We start from the raw sequence: 22,496 nt of genomic DNA, 5'->3' as shown, positions 1-22,496 counted from the left end.
TAACACCACCACCCCAATTCCATTCCCAGGCAGAAGAAAGAGACTCCGTGGAGGAGAGCTTGGCCAGTCATTGGAAGGCATTTGAGAAGGAGAAAAGCAGGCAAGGAAACTTCTCAAGAAGTTCCAGAAGCAGCTGCTTCTCCTCTGGGCTGGAGGGAGGGGAGGAGAAGGAAGGAAGGAAGGAAAGACGGGAGGGAAGGAAAGAGGGGAGGGAGGCGAAAGGGAGGAAGAGGAAAGGGAGGAAGGGAAGAGAAGGGAGGGAGGGAGGAAGAACCCAGCTTTCCCGAGAACGGTCTGCTCCAGGCTGGGGAGGGCAAACCAAGAAGTTTAGACGGGATTTTGCTGGCGGTTGCAAAGCAGCCTTCCCCAGACTGCCTTCCCCCAATGCCCCCCAACCCTTTCAAAAGCCACCCCCATCACCAGCCTCTCCCAATCGGATCCCCGCCTGCCTCCCCTCGGCTCACCCGGACCAGGTTGCTGACGGCGGCTTGCATGGCATGGCTGCAGGGAGAGCAGCGCCCAAGAGAAGCAGGCAAAAAAAAAACAACCATCTTCCGACGGGTGAGCTGCATGGCCTGGGATCGAGCACTGGAAAATCGGGAGTTTTTGAACACGTTGCAGGACGCGGGACAAATTTAAAAAAATCGGGACTGTCAAAATAACATTCCTTTCTCAAAGAGTCAAGGACATTTTGCCCGTCACTTGGAGGGATGTGACTGGAAAGCATCTCCAGTTGGGGTGGTGCCTGATTGGGCCATGTGATGGACATGTAGTTGCTGGGTAGGGACTTGGACTTTCACTTGGGTGGGGAAAACCTGGAAACTTTCGTATTTGGGTTTTTCCAGATGTGCCAAATGACATCTCCAATAAAGTGGAACTTTAAGGAACTTCAGGCCTTCTTTCACTGGGGGTGTTACTTGGAATTCTGACATAGGCCTCGATGAAGCAGTTAAAACAGTCAAGGTTTCAGGAGTGCCAATAGGACATGGCCAAAAAAAGTAGCCATGGGGGATCTCAACTTAAGCTCTGCCTTTTTTATCTGCAGACATTCAATTACCGCTTTGACTTTTCTGATCATGCCATCGAAGCGCCCTTGCAATATTTCCTGTTTCATGGACCGAAACTGCAAAGGTATTTTCTCTCATCTCCATCGGCTACAGAAAAAAAGGTCTCTGTTAGAGTTTGTGATGTGTGTAGGCTGATACAGGAAGAGGGCATATCTAATGTAGCTGAGCTTTACCAAACTTTTAAAAGAAATAATTACATTTCCACAAATAATATGTAAGTAGAAACAAAATGCAAAATAAAAGCACCATATAGACTAGGCCAGTGATGGCTAACCTTTAGATTGAGGCATACCAAAATGGAGGGGAGTATACACACATGCCCAAACCCATAATGCAATGCCCTCCCCCCCCCACATGCCTGCACACACACCCCGCGCATACGTGCAGGCCTCACTGAAGCCTCTGAACTTCCAGTGGGCCTTTTTTTCGCCATTTTTCATCCTACCCAGGCTTCAGGGAAGTTTCCCGAAGCCTGGGGAGGGCGAAAAATGGCCCAACACGCAAACCGGAAGTTTGGAAACAGACTTTCGGGTTGCCCGTTGGACCGTTTTTCTCCCTCTGGAGGCTTCAGGAGGCTTCCCTGAAGCCTACGGAAGTCATAAAACAGCCCAACACACAAACCAGAAGTCCGTTTCCGAACTTCCGGTTTGCCCATTGGGCAGGTTTTTGCCCTCCAGAGGCTTCAGGGAAGCCGCCTGAAGCCTCCAGAGGGAGAAAAACGGTCCAACGGGCAACCCTGAAGCCTCCCGGGGGGGGGAGCAAGGCTGAAAATCAGCGTGCATGTGCGCTGGAGCTGACAGGACAACGCCTCACGTGTCCTCAGAAATTGCTCCACGTGCCACCTATGGCAGGCGTGCCATAGGTTTGCCATCATGGGACTAGGCAGCTGGAAGGCAGGCTTAGCAGCAATACCTTCCATTTAGAAAACGTTTCCCACAGTGATTATATAATCATACATACCATATGGGACCCTAATTAGTCTGCACAGAGCAAGACGTCCTCAGAGACATATTTCTACTAGTTTCAAGATAGAGGTTTGATATCAAAACTATTTCACTTTGTTCACTTTAAAGGAAATATTAATATACATGATGCTTAAATATAATAACATGCCGTGATCTCCATACCCTAGAAAGCAAATTTCAGAATACATTTCAATGATGTTTTTAACAATTCAATCCTTTCCACTAGTCTATCTCGTTCCTGATAAAATGATGATGACAATTTACTGTCATTAAAATATTCATTATACACCTGCAAACGTATAGGAGCCAACAGGCCTGCAAACACCATTATACTATTCCATTGAAGAGTCATTTGGACCAGGAGCTTTTCCATTTTGCAGCAAATGAATAGTAGAATCCTAACTGAGCTCTAAACCAAGCACCCCTATAATCTGAATAGAACTGCAGACTGAATCTGAAACTTTTGCTCAAACTTTACAAATGAAAAATGTATGCAATGTCCAAACCATCAACAAAGATTTGTGATTAATTTGAAGAGGCTGATTAAAATATATTGCAAGAATTTTAAAAGCATGCTGAAGGGCCTACGTGATATAATCCACACTACAATAACTTAACAAAACTTTATAAATTGTTATTTACACTTGCAACATTATGATTTTTACTACTGACACAATGAAATGATTAAAATGTGCTGGGTTACATTTTTGGCAGTTTTCAGATTTACTTCTGATTTTGCCCAGCTATAAATTCTAGCTTAGTAGCATGAAAGATATTAAGGGAGCTTTTAGATGGTGCACTTTATTTGCACTCCACAAACAACATAGAGCAAAGGTTACTTCAGGCTCTTACCTAATGCCATTTTTTTCAATAAATAACGAAAAATGAAACACTTTTAAAGGATTAAATAGTTAATCAATTTTGCTTTATCTATTCGGCCTGCTTTAGGTATGATTTACATTATAGGGGGAAACAAGATAGAAAAGGCTAGGAATAAAAGTGATTTAACAATATGGGCCAAGAAGGGACACATATAATTTATATTTGTACATATAAAAAATGTTATTCTTCAGTCTGAAGTAGCAACCCATCTGGCATATGCTGCTGGAACCGAATTGCCACTTACGAGCAGCATGAGAGTTTTCACAAACTTTAGTATACACACGCATACATCCATACAAACAAATCATACAAGGGGTGAACCTGTAGACCTGCAGCTTCTATCATACCCATCAAGCCCATCCTATGATAAGGAATTTTTGGAAATGCAGTCCAACAAATAGTAAAATGGAAATCTAAGCAACATCTGTACCACTACCGCTTAGAGGTTAATACATCTACCTAATATGCAAGTAGCCCAGGTTCGAATCCCAGAAGGGTATGGCTAACTGATGAGAGCTAAATAGCTTGAAATAGATCTATACTTGTCTCCCTTTATTTCTTTGTCAGTAAAATATAAATTTAACACAAAATAGTTTGTCATGAAAGTGACTGCCTGCACAGGTTCCTGGATTGGGGATGAAAGGGAAGCAGTATGCTTCTTTCCATATTTGGGTAGACCAGGTTGCCTTGATAGAAAAAGACCTTAATCTCTCCCCTGGTACAGCTGACACAGCAAGGAGAACCTGTGGCTTAGAAATTAATACATTTACCTAATATGCAAACAGCCCAGGTTCAAATCCTGGAAGGGTATGGCTGGCTGATGATAGCAAGTTTGAAATAGATCTATACTTTATTTCTTTGTCAGTAAAATATAAATTTAACACATCTGCACCACTGGTTTCTCTCTCTATTTTTAATATAGACATTGAGTGCCCATGCTGAAAAATGCCTAAAAATAAAATAAAAAACAAAATAAATCTGAACATGTATGCCTTGCGCTAAATAAATGAATAAATGTGTGATATAGAGAAAGGAAACAAAAGTGTGAAGAGGAGGATATAAGTTATGAGCAGGACTGGAAATTGTATAAATTTTCAGCTATGGATTGTTGATGTTTATTAATAAAATAAACAAATGTAAGATGTGCTATCAATATTTGAGTTAGCTTTGTGGACAAAAGAGCAAAAAGTTGAATTCTTAGCAATATAAGTAACATTTTTGGAGATTTTCAATTTGTAACATAATTTCCTTCTCCCTCTCCTTTCCTTTTTGATTTTGATTTTGTTTTTGTTTTTTATTAATATGCTGGTTTTAATGTCTGTGTACACACATTAGTTACATAATAAGATAAAATATAAAAAATAGAATTAAAAATGAGCTTCTGAAGAAAACAGGCTTGAGAAGAGCTTAATAGTATTGCTCAATTTTCCCTTTTTAAATTTTTTTGGCGATTTTGTTACTTTGTCGATTGTTTATCAGTTTGATATGAGGCCCAACAAAAGCATCTGTCTGTGCTAAGTCCAAATTCCAAAAGTAACTCTGTACAATATGTACAATAAAAACCATTGAGCTCAGGGGTGGGATCCTACCGCTTTAACAACCGGTTTGCTGAGTGTGCGCTTCACTCTGCCACACCAATCAGCTGGGCTAAAAACCAAGGAAATATAGGTGAATATAATCCGGGGGTGGGCGGGCACAACTGAAGGTCGGAGCAAACAGGTTCGCTTTCAGCTGATCTTCAGAGCTACAGGTTTGCCCGAACCGGGCCGAACCGGTAGAATCCCACCCCTTTTAGTATCCATGCTCATCCCTAATTTTCAGGGAGCAAAGAAAACAGACTTTCCCCCCAAAATGAGGAAGGTATGGATGCTATTCACCAAAAATAATAATCTAGGGGAGAAGAGAGTTTAAAAAAATACTACAGGACAAAAAAAACTCAACAAAACAGGATTTCTATATTAATAAACCCAAGTGTTTAAAATAAATTACGTTACTGAAAGATAATGTGATTGTCCTACCACAAGTTCATCGAGAGCACTTCCGAGAGAGGCTGACTGTGGCACCTGTTGGACTTTTGGATGTTCAATTCCTTGAGAGGCCTTGGAGATGACATCAAGAGCATTTTGTATTTCCTGACAAACAGAGTCCTTGCTGGCCGTGAGAGAGGCGACATCAGAGTGTTCCAAGCAAGCAGAGCAAACTGAATGCAGAAGAGGTGAAGACTCCTTCAGAGAAGCCCGTGCTGCTGCAATCTCATCTCGGTGACTGTTAGATTTTAAGTCCTATCAGGAAAGACAAGATGATTATTTTTAATATTATTCACATAAACCTTTCAAAAAATATTCAGGATAAGATATTCTAGAACAAGCATGAAAACTCTGCTCTCTTTTAAGCTCCTGCTCAAGCACATAAGGAAGCATCATTGCTTCAAGAGGTTGTCAGGGTTCCAGGTAACACCCCCAATGAAAGAAGACTCTGGGTTTGAGTTTCCTCAAAGTTCCATTTTTTATAGATGTTATATTGGCACATCTGGGAAAACCCAAATCTGAAAGTTTCCAGGTTTTCCCCACCCAAAAGAAAGTTCAGGTCCATGCCCAACACCCATATGTCCATCACATGATCCAATCAGACACCATCCAAAACTGGAGTTGCCACCCAGTTACCTCATCATAGCTGCAGGTCAAGACATCCTTGACTCTGAGAAAAGGATGTTATTTTGACTATATATCTCCCATACTCCATATAATCCCCCCTCCCATTTTCCCCCAGCCTTGAATGTGGCAGGCCTGAAGGCCCAATGTAAAAGATGGCTTCCACTCTGACAGAGGTTGACTTTTACAAGTTTCTCAGGGCTTAAAACAGACTCTTTCCATATAATTTTTGAAACATGCACAGCTGTGATCATTTTTTTCAAACATTTCAAAGCAGACAAGTAATTTGTAACAAATTATTTCAATTTGTTCAACCTTTTTTTCACTAATAAATTAATTAAGAAGTGTTCATTAACTAATTTGTTCCTTTCTAGAACATAGTACTCCTAGCTTGTAACAAGCCTTGGGTGAAAGGAAAAAACTTGTGCAAAAGGTGTAGGAAGAGATTTTGTCTTTCGTTTTGTGAAATGCCCATTGAAGTGTCCATTCCTCAAGTAAACACCTCCCTGGATCAGCCAAATCAAGGCTTTCTCTAGCTAGATTCATCTGGAATCTCATAAACAGATTATGATACAAATAGGAAAAAATAGGAAAGTAGCTATTTAAAATAGGGACATGGTGGCTAAGTGGCTAAGACGCTGAGCTTGTCAATCAGAAAGGTCAGCAGTTCGGCAGTTCAAATCCCTAGCGACAGGTAACGGAGTGAGCTCCCATTACTTGTCCCAGCTTCTGCCAGCCTAGCAGTTCGAAAGCATGTAAAAATGCAAGTAGAAAAATAGAACCACCTTTGGTGGGAAGGTAAGAGCGTTCTGTGCGCATGCGGCATTTAGTCATGCTGGCCATATGACCACGGAGACGTCTTTGGACAGCCCTGACTCTTCAGCTATGAAACGGAGATGAGCACTAGCCCCTAGAGTCGGGAATGACTAGCACATATGTGCGAGGGGAACCTTTACGTTTAGCTATTTAAAATGTGTGATAATCCTCTTCTTTTCATAGGAATGAATCGTCATCCTTAAATCACATAGAAATTTATAGTTTCCTTACCCACTGAACTCTTTAACAATCCAGGAGCTGAAGATTAAAAAAGATTAAAAAAACAAACTTTCCACACATATATAGATATTTACACACAAATACTTGTATAATTTTCCCCTTGCCAGATGAGATGTGGATAATGCATTTGGATTTTTTCCTCTCAGTTCTGAATTTTCTCATAGAAATGCAATTTAATTCTGGATAAACATTTAAAGCATCAGTGATGAGGAACCTCCTCCTCCCCCCCCAGAAATAAATTAAATCTCCCTCCTCAATAGCTGATGCACAATATAGAAAGAGCAATCTACAATAAACAGTTACAGTTTCAAAGTCACTAATAATATGACTTAGTGAAGGCACTAAATTACCCAGTGGGGTACCAGAAACTGTTTTCAAGAAATGCAGAAACCGGAATCCCTAAAGCCAATAAATAGAACTCAGGAGAACTACGATACTGGATTGCCAGGAGGAGAAGGAAGAGAATTTCTCCCAAATCGTTTGACATATTGCTCTGCTAACCAGCCAATTCACATTAAGATACATAAAACCTCTAAATTGCCCTCCTGCTTGTTCATAAACCAGATTCTGTGGTTGTGCAACTCAGTGCCTTAAAGTAAGTCAATATTTTTACTCTGTATTGCAGAGAGAAGCACTTGTCTAATCCCCTTAACAAGTGCACGACTGAGGTGATTGTTACAACATGAGGTAAAACAGTAGCATCATGGTATCCAGGTGTCAAATTGGTATGAGGGTTAGAGCAAAGAAGCAAGGGGGGAAATGTTGGTTATCTACAGAACACATCTTGTTAGAGCAGAAACACAACTCAATATAATTTTGAAAAGATTTCCAGAGAAACAAAGATCTCAAGGCAAGTATTTATGGTTCCATAACATATCCTGGGGTATATTGTATTAACTACAGCATGCTGGCATCTGCTTCATAGATAAAAAGCTGTAAAAATGCAGCATCTAATTTTTCCTAATCACACATGCATAAATGAATTCCCTCAACTTATTTCTGCTTCGTACCTCCATATATTTTAGTCACTATGCAATATAACCAAAATTAAGAAAAGAATTTTCTTTCCCCTGTAAAAATATCATTTTCAAAATTACTATCTAGATTCTTAAATGTACCTTTCTATCTTCAGCTATGAAATCTCTGCAATTTAATTACTGTCTAAAAATACTATTAAATTTAATGATACTTGCACACGCCTAAAGATTTGTTACTCTCTTCCCCCCTCCCCTTCCTCCCCTTCTCCTTTTTTCCCCCTTTCATAAAACTGCTTAACTCACACTTCAATGCAATTTGTTTTAGGCAGTATATAAATACAAACTAAGGCAATTAGCACCTCCGTCAGGTTTCGAGTGCTGGTTTTCCTCTGGGAAACTCATAATTTTCTTTCCCCAAATACCTATCTATGAATGCATATATCCTAATTGTTCTTTCTTTATTTTATTCCCCATTAGGAATCATTTTTCCTCCATCCTAGCTCACTGCTAGGATCCTTTCCTGTTTTATCCACATCTAATCCAAGAACATTTACTATACCTTCAACATATGTGTCAGAGTTCCAAGTAATATGCCCATTGAAAACAGAACTGTGAGGAAGGTAGAATCCTCAAAGAACAGGTTTATTGGATATATCATATTGGCACAACCGGTGAAAAACAACTCTGAAAGTTCACGTGGTTTTCACCTAATTAAAAAGTGGAAGTTCTTCCTTCCCCCGCATGTCATCAGTCACAATGTCCAATAGAGGTGCTGGTAGGTTGCTAAGTTACTCCACTCCTCCTCTCTCAGCCACCTATTGGAATGACCTTGGTTCCCACAGGAAAACTTTGTTTTGGCAGCAAAGCTGAGCTATCTATTTCCCCTTCCCCTCCTCTGCCTTGTGGCAAGCCGCAAAGATGGTCTCAGCCAGGTTTGCTTCAGAGTTGACAATATGACTGGAAAAGTCTTCCATACCGAAAATAAGATAAGGAAAAAGATAGTTGGAGGTAATAGTAGGATAGAGAGCAGCTCCAATAGTTGATACCACATCAAATCGTGAAAAGTAGTCTCAAGGTTGCATGGACTGAGCCCTACTAAGAAATGTGGAGGGCATTTGGCAAAGGAGTTTCAAAGAGGATTTATGCATTAGCAAAGCTTGAAATCTTTTGTCCCATAAATTCTTCACCAAAATGGGGAGAAAAATGACCTATACATTCAGCCCCATCTATTTTGAGTGACTCTGAAGGCCACAAATTTAATGTTTTAGGACTGCATGCAAATCCAGTACATACTTTCTGCATCTTTCAGAAATTACTAGTAATTTGACTTATAACATTCCATAGGATTGATCATGTTTCTAAAACAGGTTGGGAGAAAAAAAAATCTTTACAGAGCATCATCAGGTTGCTACTGACATGTCTCTGTCTCATTTCCACTCCATTCACTCCATAGTCATAGTATATAGTATAGCCTTTATTGCCATTGTACATCATGTACACAACAAAATTGGTTTTAGCCTCACTAAATAATCCAGTGGTGTGATTCAAATTTTTTTACTACTGGTTCTGTGGCCGTGGCTTGGTGAGCGTGGCAGGGGAAGAATACTGTAAAATCTCCATTCCCTCCCCACTCCAGGGGAGGATTACTGCAAAATCCACATTTCCTCCTGATCAGCTGGGACTCGGGAGGCAAAGAATAGATGGGGGCGGGCCAGTCAGAGATTATATTTACTGGTTCTCTGAACTACTCAAAATTTCCGCTACCAGTCAGAACCTGCTGAATATCACTCTGGTGCAAATACAAACAACATAAATAGTATAAAGAATAATCCCTATGCAATTAGGAAAAAGAAAGACAAAGAAAAACTAGTCATACGTTTCTGCGTGTGCATGGAGTGATTGTGGTTGTGTTTAAGAGTCCAATAGCCCAAGGACAGAAACTATTTTTAAACCTATTTGTTCAGCTGGCTATGCTTTGATGTCTTCTGCCTGATGGTAGAGTGCGAAGAGACACTGACCAGGGTGTGAATCATCTCTGAGAATCTTCCTTATTCTGCTAAAGCAGCGAGACCTGGTGATGTCATCCAATGGAGTTAGAGGGCACCTAATGGTTTCTTGTGCTGAAATGATCACTCTCTGTGATCCCTTCCTGTCCACAGCTGTTAAACCAGTGCACCATACTATAATGCAATATGTGGGGACTCTTTCTATGGTGGACCGATAGAAAGAGGTCGGCAGCCATTGTTCCACCTGATTTTTTCGCAGGATTCTAAAGAAATGAAGTCTCTGTTGGGCCTTGCCAATCACTAGGGACATGTTGTTTTTCCAGGTAAGAACTTGACCAATAAGCACTCCCAAGAATTTAAAAGAGGAAACTCTCTCCACACAGCCCCCTTCGATATACAGTGGGGCAGGTTCCTCTCTGTGCTTCCAGAAATCTAGCACCATCTCCTAGTATTTAGATGTAAGTTGTTTTTTGAGCACCATACGGATAGCTTCTGGACTTCTTCCCTGTATGCTGATTCATCCCCTCCAGTTATGAGACCCAGCACCATTGTGTCATCACAACAACAAGATTGCAGAAGTCCTGAAGTTATAAAAAGATTGCATGAGCTAGCAAAATAAAATCATGACAAAATGAAAGCTAGAGTCAATGAAGAGATCTGTTCCAGGATTAAGCATATAACCTGCAGGTGCCTTTCCTTAAGGGAGAGCCTTCACTGTTTAATTTTTGAGTCAGTGGTATTTGCCTTATATTGATATTGGGTACAGTGTTCCCAATGAAGTTAATATTCTTAACATAGATCAGCTTTGAAGAATTTTTGGAGTCTACAACAGTACCAAATAGAGATGCCAGAGTGTGATCAATCCTCAGAATATCTTTCTCTTCTATAATAAACTACCTATCTACCTTCAGTCCCAGGATGAGAATGCCAGAATTAATATTTTAAAAGCTTGCAAGTCTTAAGGACCAAACTCCTGATTTATTTACTTACTGATGTAAGACACTTATGTGCCAGCTTTCAGCTTGAAAGATTTACAGAACGTCTTACAAAATCATAAAACAAGATCATACCTGCTCTCTGGTTAACAAATGTAAAAGTCATGAGATAAGAAGTGAGAGGAGGAAAACAAAACAACCCCCCCCCCAAAAAAAAATCCAGTATTGTAGCTAGGTTGATGGAAATTTATTTCTGATGACCCAGAGACTTCTAAGGCAGATGGTTCTGTTGCTTGTCCTTGTGGAGGATATTCAACCCAATGACTTTTTAAGGAGAGAGAATAGACCAAGACAGTTCAATCTTGATATCAGAAATAAAACTCTGAAATTGCTACAGAGGTACATATTGGCTAGCTTGGTCACTCAACAGTGAGACATTGATGAAGCGGCCTCAGCAGCATCTACATTTTCTGCGTCACATGAGAAAAGTTCATCTTCTTTCCCCAGTCCTTACCACTTTCCAAAGAGGGACGATCAAGAGCATCCTGTCATATTGCATTATTGTCTGGTTTGGAAGCATTACTGCTTCAGACAGGAAGACAGTGCAGAGAGTGGTGAGGATGGCAGAAAAGATCATTGGTAGTTCACTTCCTTCTATCCAGGACATAGCACAGAAGTGATGCTTGAGCAGGCTCCGCAGGATTGTCTGGGATGCTACACATCATCTTCACAACCTGTTTTCCTTGTTACCTTCTGGGAGGAGGCTTTGTAGTATCCAAATTATGAAGGTTGCAAATGACGATCATGTTCTGCATGTGACTGCAGAATGCTGCAACTATTGTAAGAGTGGGATAGCTGGCAAGCACCAGAATCATGATCACGTCACGGTGGGGAAACTGTAGTGGTCATAAGTGTGGGTCATTTTTTTAAGGGCCATTGTTACTTTGGACCATCGCTGAACAAATGGTAATTAAGCAAGAACTACCTGTACTGCAACAAGAGAAATAGGACTTTAAAAAAAAAATCATAGCAATGTAGAAAACACAAAAGAGCCCCTTTAAATATGTCCTTACTAAATTATAGTATAGATATGCTTTGAGACCATGAAATTTTTTTTAAAAAATGAGGCCTGTACATTACTGAATACATTTGTACGTGATGGATTTAATACAGAAACCAAGAAGAAACGACTTTCAGCAGCTGCACACTCTACCTATAAATTGCTCTTGCTACTGCAAAATCCTTACTAAGAACAGCTGTATAATTTACAACATCAGCATTTGTCAAGAAAAGCAACAAATGGGTTCTTTTTCAGCTAAGAAGGGGCCCTGCTATAGAAAATTAGAAACCATCTTTGCGAAGGCTTTCAGATATAAAACATTCCGATTTCAGATGTGCATTTCAAAAATGCAGCTTCTTTGTTAAATCTCAGAAGATTTAATTAAAATTCAAAGAACATAAACACCAGTTTTAAGGTACAATTAAAGAATGCATCAAATGAATTACTATTGGCAGGATTGTGCCCTATTAAAATAAGAAAGCTTTGTAAATTCACAAGCCTTAAAACAAGGACCTAACAGGCAGGGGTGGGTTCCAGCAGTCACTACAGCTGGTTCGCTTGTGGGCATGCCGTGCAAACGTGCTTGATGCGCACTGTGCGCTCATGCACAGTACAATAAAAATTGTTCTGCGCATGCACAGAAGCAAAAAACAAGATGGCAGTGCCTACGGCGCCACCCAGAGAACCAGTTCGGGGGCATGGGAGGCCTGGGTTGCTGCCGGTTCCAGCAACCCAGGCTGCCAAACCACTATCGGTTCGGCCAAACCGGTCCGAACCGGTAGGAACCCACCACTGCTAACAGGTCATGGAAGTTTTCTTGCAACGTATTCCCTATGTATGACTTCAGGGTGAAAGCAAATCTGGCCATAGGTTCTGTCTCAGTTTACCTTCCCAATATGCAGCTGAGTCAGAAGATCATTTAAGAACAGTTTATTAGGGTACCCTGATAAAGTGGGATCTCTCTACGAAAAAGGAGAGAGAGCCCTGAGCGCCACGTTTCACTCTTTTTTTATAGTTAACATAACAAAGAAAATGCAAGAGGAAAGTTGATTGGACATAATAAAAGTAACCGCTCCTCTACATAGGAAATCAGTTACATGTAGTCAAACATACTACATATTTGCATCCCATAATATCAAACATGTTAGTTAAAATGAGGTGTGACATGAGAAAGTGGTGGAATTGTAAGGAACAGGGGTGTTTGGAGTTCACAAAAGAGATGAACCAGACTCCAATTTATACTAACAAAGGTTTTCTTATCTCCAGTTTATTAGATTAGGAATGTTAAAAGCTAATATATCTGAACATCATTTTAAAAGAGAGAAAATAAATAAAATTAAAATACAAAGTAACTATGTTACTTAACAAATTACAAAACCCATGGCATTTGCCCCTCAAAAGTCAGGACTATATTAAGGTACTCAATGTTTTGTTGTTGTTGCAAAGTCGTATCCGACCCATGGACAACGTTCCTCCAGGCCTTCTTGTCCTCTACCATCCTCTGGAGTCCATTTAAGCTCATGCCGACTGCTTCGGTGACTCCATCCAGCCACCTCATTTTCTGTTGTCCCCTTCTTCTTTTGCCCTCAATCTTTCCCAGCATGAGGCTCTTCTCCAGTGAGTCCTTCCTTCTCATTAGGTGGCCAAAGTATTTGAGTTTCCTCTTCAGGATCTGGCCTTCTAAAGAGCAGTCAGGGTTGATCTCCTCTAGGACTGATCGGTTTGATCGCCTTCCAGTCCAAGGGACTTGCAGGAGTCTTCTCCAGCACCATAGTTCAAAGACCTCAATTCTTTGGCGCTCAGCCTTCCTCAGTTCTGTCCAACTTTCACAGCCATACATTGCAACTGGGAAAACCATAGCCTTGACGAAATGCACTTTTGTTGGCAGGGTGATGTCTCTGTTTTTTAGTATGCTCTCTAGTATGCTGTTTTTTTAGTATGCTCTTTAAATTGTCATAGTTTTCCTCCCCAAGAGCAAGCACCTTTTAATTTCTTGACTGCAGTATCCCATCTGTGGTGATCTTGGAACCCCAAGAAAATAAAATACATTGCAATTGGGAAGCCTTGACTATGCATACTTTTGTTGGCAGGGCAATGTCTCAATGTTTAACAATCCCAAATAACAACAGATATACAACTGTTGTACCAGACACTTAAAACAATAATGCCTCCATTTACAGCATTTTCTGCTCTGCTGATTGTTTGTATTATTTGCCCTGCCTGCCCTTTTTTTCTACTAACCATTTTGGATGCAGAAATTCAATAGAGGAATGGTTCATACACACAGGTGTGAATTTATTGTTTCATTTGTCATTGTTATGCATTGTTACTATTATCTATGCAATCTCATACCACCATTTATAAAAAGATCATCAAGAACTATTTGCATTTAAAATATGTAGAAAATATAAAAATTACAAGGCTTTGCACACAAGCACACACCCAGGAGCAGCTTATGAGGCAACCCCATCAATCTGGGGAAAAAATGAGCCTGCTTTAACAAAATAATGCTGCCTCTGTGTTACCTTGGACTCTCTGAAGCATTTCTTTTGAAGGATTTGTATGATTATAAACAATAAGAAATGCAAAACCAGCAATAATATCAGAGCAACTGACAAAACAGGAAAAGAGGGGAAGGCAATGGAAGGCAAGCAAACAGATTTGCAATTTACAACAAAAATATTCCTTGGGTGGGAGTAAGTTCCCTTTGTTGGTATTAGTTGAAGCTTTATGCATCAATTATGGAGTAAAAATATAGAAAGAAAGGAAAGAAAGGAAAGGAAGGAAGGAAGGAAGGAAGGAAGGAAGGAAGAAAGAAAGAAAGAAAGAAAGAAAGAAAGAAAGAAAGAAAGAAAGAAAGAAAGAAAGAAAGAAAGAAAGAAAGAAAGAAAGGGCCAGTTCTTGAGCGAGAAGAATTTAACCAGCAAAGATCTTGATAGAGCTATCTTGGAACAGGCTTCTTAGATTTATAAATGATTTGGATTTTAGGATGTACAGAGAGGTCTTGCTGATAGTGTTCAATTCTTCTGCTTATTTTAGGAAATAAAGAACAGAGGGAAAATTCTAAGAAAACTTATTTGAACGTGATTCAAAGAACTGCATGACACAAATTTTAAAAAAAGATTCAACACAAACAAGAGTAAAAGGATTCAACTTTCATAAAACAAAATATTGAACTTCCCAGGGCCAATTAGGTGATGACTAATGAAGAAAAGGACCTTGCTGTCAATAACTGCACAGAATCAATAATAAAGTATCTGTCTATTTCAAAAAAGAAAAAAAGGCAATCGACATTAAAAGTCATTAGAAAGAAAGGAAAATAAATTTGTCATTTGTAAAACATGTGTAACTATCTAAGATGCAACCGTACTTGAAATAATACATAAGTCTGGTCAATGATTTTTTTTTTCAAAAATAGATATGGGACACCTTGAAAATATGAACCAAAGGACAACTAAACTGATTGCATTACCATGCTTTTGGGCCAAGAAGGCTCTGATCAGTGGTGGTATTCAAAAAAATTTATTATGGTTCTGTGGGGTTGGTGTGGCTTGGTGGGCGTGGCAGGGGAAGGATACTTCAAAATCCCCATTTCCTCCCCACTCCCAGGGGAAGGATAGTGTAAAATCTCCATTCCCTTCCCATCCCACTCCAGGGGAAGGATACAGCAAAATCTCCCTTTCCTTTCCATCCCACTCCAGGGGAAGGATACTGTAAAATCTACATTTCCACCCCATTCCAGAGCAAGGATACAGTAAAATCTACATTTCCACCTCACTCTAGGGCAAGGATACTGTAAAATCCCATTCCCTCCCCACCTCACTAATCTGCTTTCCAACTCCTTCTCCCATGCAGGGCAACAGAAGAAGACCCAGCAATCAGCTGGGACTCTGGAAGTAGTAGATGGGGCGGAGCCAGCCAAAGGTGGTATCTCCACCTCAAAATTTTCACTAGTAGCAATACCAGTCGAGCATAGGAAAATATAGCGCATTAAACACCACTGTTTTTTGTTTTTTTAAGGAAAAATGCTAAAAGCAACATTGACCCTTAGTTTTAACAGTCTGCCCAACATAAAAGAAAGTTTTTCTTTCTTTCTTTCTTTCTTTCTTTCTTTCTTTCTTTCTTTCTTTCTTTCTTTCTTTCTTTAATCTGCTTTATCTGCTTCAGTCTTTTTTCCCACCCGGTGCTGTAAATGAAGCACAAAGTGTACTGACTGTTACTGCATTCGTACTTCTCTCATATTGTAAATCAATTCACTGCAAAGCTTCATTCTTACTCCTGTTCAGAATTCCAGTTGTACATTGATCCTCCCTTTCAGTAGTCCTCACTCTGTTTATGCACAAAGACCTCTGTCATAAATACTTATCTCTTTATGCACGCGCGCACACAAATAAGCACCTCCAAGTACTGAGAATATGACTCGTTCTGCTCTTGCAGTAATGATAATTAAAGAGTCTCAGAATCTGGACAATAATTACAGGCAGAAGTAGTCTTCAAAAATGTTAGCAAGGGGTTCTCTGCCTCGTTGCTGGGTGGGTGTGATCATGGTGGGCATGGCCTAGACCAGTGTTTTTCAACCACTGTGCCATAGCACACTAGTGTGCCGTGACATAGTGTAAGGTGTGCCGTGGGAAAAACACTTTATATATAGTCAATATAGGCACAGAGTTAAATTTTTTAACATTTTCTAATGGTGGTGTGCCTCGTGATTTTTTTCATGAAAAAAGTGTGCCTTTGCACAAAAAAGGTTGAAAAACACTGGCCTAGACAACCTCCTGCACCACAGAGGAGGGGGGGGGAGTTTTTCCCTCCCCGGGCTGCGGAGGTTTTTCTTGAGCCTCCAGGAGGGCAAAAACAGCCTTCCCAAGCTCTGGAGGCCTTCTGGAGGCCAGAAACAGGCCCATTTCCAGCCTTTCTGAACTTCCAGTAGGCCTATTTTTCACCCTCCCTGAGCCTCCATGCGCACCCTGTACTTACCTGCATCCAAAACGGGCCATGTGGGTACTCCTGTGAGGGGAGAGGTGGGCAGGGCCAGCCAGGAGTGGGGTTTGTAGGGTTTTCCGAACTGCACAGAATCTTAGCTAGAGATTCTCCCAAACTCCTACGAACTCCTAGCAGCCCATCCCTGGCTTGATTCTTCTGCAACATCCACAGTTTATTTCTATTTCTTTTCCTTGATACAGAACTTTACCCCACCCTTGTCCCTGGAGCTTGAAAAGAAGTTACTATAGCGATTTTGTGGTGATTTTTTGGCTGAGCTGTAGTGTTCACTGGGATTGTGCAGTGGAGCATGTTGAAGAAGGCAAGTTGATTGAAGAAAAAGTTTAGTGTTGGGGTTGGAGGTGCTTGGTGGCTTGGTATAAATAGCAGATATGTTCATAATAGAAGGCCCTCTAGGGTAATGTTTAGTCTGTATAGTTTAATGGCTTTTGATATAGTAAGTGTTGTTGCTATTTATGGATAGAGTGTCTGATTGTACGTAAGAACATGGATCTGAGAGCTCAGCACAAAATGGGTTTGGTGAGGGTTTTTGTTACTTGATGAGCATTTTTTGTTTTGTGCATGGGAAGTTCGTCATTGCAAAGTGAATAATTCATAGAATAAACATGGTGGAAAGCATTGTTGTGATTAGTGTTATTATTAAGACCTATGGATTGATATGGGAGTTGATGATGGTATCTCTGGAAATAAAATCCAGAGAAGCAAAGCATACCTTGCTTTTTCAAGTCTTGTTCGTTTCCTATGTTAGGAATAAATAAATTTGTCTGTAGGAATAAAAGCATTTTTTTAAAAAAAGGGCGGCTGTACAGAAAAGATTAATGTTGGTTCATTTAGTCCTGTTATTGTTATTATCAGTCTGAGTTGACCTGTTGATAGTGCAATGGTTTTTTAAATATGTTGTCACGTAACGGCTGAAGTGGCTACAAATATTGTTGTGGCCCCCAAGAAGAGACACACTGCCATTATGGTTTTATTATTTTGAATAATGGAGTGTAGGTGGATTACTAGGAAGATGCCTGTACTATTATTGTGCTTGATTGTAGTAGAGCTGGTATTGGTATGGGACCCTCTAATAGCTGCAGCTATTAGGCCAATTATATTATATGAAACATTGTATATGTGGATGATGAATTACTCTGTGGTGGTTATAATGAGGTTGATATCTTTGATTCAATTGTAGATAATAGTTGGTAAGGCTGCAATGTGGCCATTGGGTTGGCTATATCATCTTCCAGTTAATATGAAAGACATAATACCTATAAATAGTTGAAGTATGTTATTTGCTGTGACAATCATGGCTATGGTGAAGAGGAAGGTGAAGAGGGGTTTGATAATATCTCTTAATATTGGGGTCAGTTTATATTTATAATATTGAGAACTTTATGATTTTTCTATTTTAATAATGACCATTTTTTCTGTTTTTGTAAACCTTTTACTATATCATGTGGAACTCTTGATGTACAGTACATTGATTTTGTATTAGCATTCTTCCATTGTACATTTAGCTATATAAAAACTTGCTAAATATTACCCTTCTATAATCTCTCCAACCTAATATTTACTAAATAATTCATGTCTCCTATTTGACAGACAGTTAAGAGAAAATAATCTGTATCAACACCATTTTCTCCCATGGCGTAAAATATGATTGTGTCAAACATCTTTATCAATGTACACATTCCTGAGCAAAATTTATAAAGGTTAATCACAGTCTGGAGACCCTGTGCTGCCTCTTCTTTGAAAGCTTCCTGTTACTTTCTGGAGGTCTGACTGATACCCAAGTAATTTATGACTTCAATACCCTACATTTCTGTTCTGGCTAGCTCTGAGTTCCACAGATACACTATCACTACATGGCAGCCCAGTCAGAACTCTTACAGTATGTAGAGCTCCAAATACCTGATGTAATTCATGGAAAAAAGGATTTATCTGAAAATTCACCAACTATTATCAATCTTTATCTGTATTTCTAATCTCCAAGCTTCACTTTTTTTTGTTTCTAGTCTGCTGATTTCAAGCAAAGGTTTTGCTCCTGTGCAGGAATAGAACAATTCAGAGAAGGCCATAACAACTGGCCCAAGAAAGATTCTAAAACATTTTCAATTTATTTTCTGCCAAATAAATGGATGGCTACACAATATATTATGCTGTTGCACTGTCCTCCACACGGGTGATTCTTCTACACTATAAAATGACAGGATTTCAACAATAAAGCAGTAAAAGTTTTACATTCAGCTACAGTAGACACAGCTGGGTCTAGGAACTTGTAGGGCTTGTTCTATTTTACCCCTTGAAATTATACGTACAGCTTAACAAAATTGTAAAGAGACAGTGTTTCATTATTTTAAAGTGACAACTATTATCCATATTCTTGATTTCATTCCCTGATAATGGAATTTCATCAGTGAGTTTGCTTATGAATGGATGTACTTTATGTCCTCAGATGCCCTTGTAGCCTATTCATCCATGGGCAGACAAACATTTTATAGTTACAGTCTGTGGCAAAATGTAGAACCTTACTGGTGTGAGAATAATACATTTATAGATGTAAAACTCAGTTTCTGGGTAGCAAATGCAAGACACCAATGGATAGAAAATGTTTTCATGGTTTTCTGACTTGTGAAACGAATTGAATTATCACAAGTACTGTTTGTTTGTTTGTACATTTATATATCTGCCCATCTTCAGATCCCCTCTGGACGGCTCTCAATCAAAAGTTAAAACAACAAATAAAATTATATTCAAACTATAAAACTAAGATTAAACATTAAAAACAAGGAATAACAGGCAACAAGTCAATCTTTTAATGTGCAATTATCCAATCTTATTCCAGAAATATTTTTTTTTGGGGGGGGGGGGGGAGAACAGATCTTCAAAGCTTTACGGAAGGCTAAGGGAACTGAGACAAACTGATCTTTAGGGGCCAGAGGGTTATATAGGGCAGGGGCTGGCATGGAAAAAGCATACTTCCTACATTTCATCAGATGGTAATATGTAGGGGAAGGAACTGGGAGAGTGCCAACCTGGTAGGATGGGTAGATGTCCTTCGGTAAAAGTTGTCATGCAAATAACTTGATGCTGTGCCATATGGGGCTTTAAAGGTGATGACCAGCATCATGAATTGCACCTAGAAAGAAACTGGAAACAAGTGCACCTTGCACTACAAAGGTGTTACAATGTGCAAACCTAGAGCCCCCCCCCCCTATTACTTTGTGCACTGCTGCACTCTGGACCAGTTTAGGTTTCTGGGTGGCCTTTAAGGACAGCCTTAAATAGTCCACCTAAATGTATACCCACTCTCATGGCCTTCAGGAAAGCTGTAAAAACCTGGCTGTTCCGGCAGGCCTGGGCTGTTGACCTCACTGTTGAGATCCAGCCCCGATTAGAATGAATGCATGAGGTGTTGCTATTTTAAACTGTTTTTTTTCCCCGTTATGTGTTCGTTATGTGTCTTTCTTTTTTTTCCTCTTTTTTGTAAGCCGCCCGGAGTCCTTCGGGATTGGGGGGCATATAAATTTTATAAATAAATAAAAATAAATAAATATTTAAATTGTATATTTCAACTTCTACTGTAAGGATTGCCAATTCTCACATCAACCAATCCAATTTCATTTGAATTTGAATATATAATATTTAGACTCTATATATAATCTCTCAGATCTCCATTAAAGTTTTAAAAATATATGATGTTCACTCAAAGATAGTATGCCTTTAGTATTCTGCTAGCAAATATTGTCCACAAATGACTAAAATTGACAGAAATCAAATGAATTAATTATTTAGGGTAAGTCTATTAGGCAAACAATAACATCATGATTTATTCTGATAGAAAACTCACTACTGTTGACCTTGTTAGAAGGGACTATTTTAAAATAGAAGGTTAACTGACTTTTGTTGAAAGTATTATTCGAATATGTGGAATGACCCATGCTATTTAACTTTTACTTGAAGGGAAAAATATCAGACAAGTAAGGGAAAAGGGTAAAATGCATGTGGAATGAATTACGTTATTTAAATCCTATTTGAAGAGGAAGTTGGTTGGAATTATCTTAAGATAGAAATTGATTTCTGTGTAAAGTAATATTTGATTTACGCTGCTTTAAAGAAAGATGATTCATGCTGTGTAAATTTTACTAGAAGGGAAAGTTTGATTACTTGTCTGTAAAGTTATATTTGAATATATGGTATGAACCACGCTGCTTAAATTTTATCGGAAGGGATCATGAGGTTAAGGAAGAGGAACGGGAGAACCTACAGAAGGTTGGGGTAAATAGCAAAGAAGTAAGAGACGAGAATAAAATATAGATAGAAGGATTTATACTATTTAAACATAGATAAAGATGGGGGGCTGAGATCAACACAAAGAGTGGTTTCCTTTTTTTTTTTTCCTTTTTTTTTTTCTTTTTTCCCCCTTTTTTTTTTCTTTCTCTGTTTTTTCTCTGTTTTTTTTTTCTTTTGATATATTACTTTTATTTTTTAATCCATATGTACACAAGATATTTTAGACAGAAGGTAGCGCCAGGTGTGGGCCCTGGGAAGTCGGGAGGATTAGGGATGGGGATTTGTGGGGGGTGGGGTGGGGGGGTGTTAACATAGCCTTAAAAAGAACAAGAATGTATTTATATACGGTGGTTTTTTTTTGTTTTTGTTTTTTTTTGTTTTTTTTATTTCTTTTTTTTTCCTTGGTTCATTTTACCTTTATCAGATCAAACAACACTCGAATAAAGGCATACACCAAGGAGGGAGGTAGAGGGAAGGAAGAGGGAGGAGTAAGGAAGGAGTAGGGGGAATGTAAGGAGTAAGGGGAATGTAAGGAGGGTGTCTGGGGAGTAAGGGGAGAAGGAAGGTTTGAGGGGAAAGGGAAGTAGGAGGGGAGTGTTAGAGGGAGAAAGGAAAGTTGGAGGGGGTAGATGGGGTGAAAACTCACTACTGTTAAAACAACAGTAAAAATATACATACTGTATACTTATAACCATTACTGACACTAATTGCTAGATACTCTGTTTTTAAAAGAATACACATACGGTAGAAGTATATATTTCAATTGGTATGAATCAAGATAATAAAATTTCAAATTAATAAAGAAGGATCAGGTCCTGATTACTATCCAACATTCTTTTTGAAACATTACTAAAAATAATAACCAACAACATGCCTGAAAAATAAGGTGACCAGATTTTCAGATTGGTAAAGAGAGACACCATTGACCGGGGGCGGGAGGGGGGGGCTTGATTAAAAAAATTATATTTTGTCAAAAGGTCACACAAGGCAATTACATGACCCCAGGACACTGAAAGCATCATAAATATGAATCTGTTGCCAAACATCAAAATTTTAATCACGTGACCATGAGGATGCTTCAACGGTCACTAAGTGAGAAAAATGGTCGCTAAGTGTGAAAAATGGTCATCAGTCACTTTTTTCAATGCCATTGTAACTTTGGTCACTAAATGAACTGTTTGGAAGCTAAAGCTAGCTTGCATTATGCTAGCTTACATTTTCAAGAGAGAGAAGCTAAACTCCTTATTAGAATTGAAATAGAAATGAGTAGAGTAGAGTAGAGTAGAGTTCAGTACAATACAGTACAGTACAGTGCAGTAGAATAGTTTATTAGCCAAGTGTGATTGGACACACAAGGAATTTGTCTTCGGTGTACATAAAAAAAATAAAATAGAATACATTCATCAAGAATCATAAGCTACAACACTTAGTGATAGTCTCTCTCTCTCTCTCTCTCACACACACACACACACACACACACACACACACTCCTCCTCTGGATTCAATGGGACTTTTAGAAAATCCCCCCTCCTGTGCACACACTCCCTCTTTCTCTCTCTCTCTCTCTCTCTCTCTCTCTCTCTCTCTCTCTCTCTCTCTCTCTCTCCCCCCTTCT

At 39.3% G+C, this 22,496-nt stretch overlaps 1 protein-coding gene across 2 annotated transcripts in view; it reads right to left on the bottom strand.

Moving 5' to 3' along the window:
• Positions 1 to 22,496, bottom strand: part of CTNNA3 (catenin alpha 3) — an 869,421-nt gene that overhangs the window by 701,137 nt on the left and 145,788 nt on the right. For both annotated transcript variants that reach the window (XM_087702521.1, XM_087702520.1), the window contains one exon: positions 4,933 to 5,196. In XM_087702521.1, coding sequence (XP_087558647.1) covers positions 4,933 to 5,196 — 264 coding nt within the window. The remainder of the gene's footprint in view (positions 1 to 4,932; positions 5,197 to 22,496) is intronic.

The sequence above is a fragment of the Thamnophis sirtalis genome, unplaced genomic scaffold (assembly GCF_051295495.1).
Source record: "Thamnophis sirtalis isolate CommonGarterSnake01/CBP01778 unplaced genomic scaffold, rThaSir2_p1.2 scaffold_15, whole genome shotgun sequence".
In the NCBI taxonomy this organism is placed as follows: domain Eukaryota; kingdom Metazoa; phylum Chordata; class Lepidosauria; order Squamata; family Natricidae; genus Thamnophis; species Thamnophis sirtalis.
Note: the sequence above shows the minus strand (reverse complement) of the source record. Positions and strands in the feature narration are given on the sequence as shown.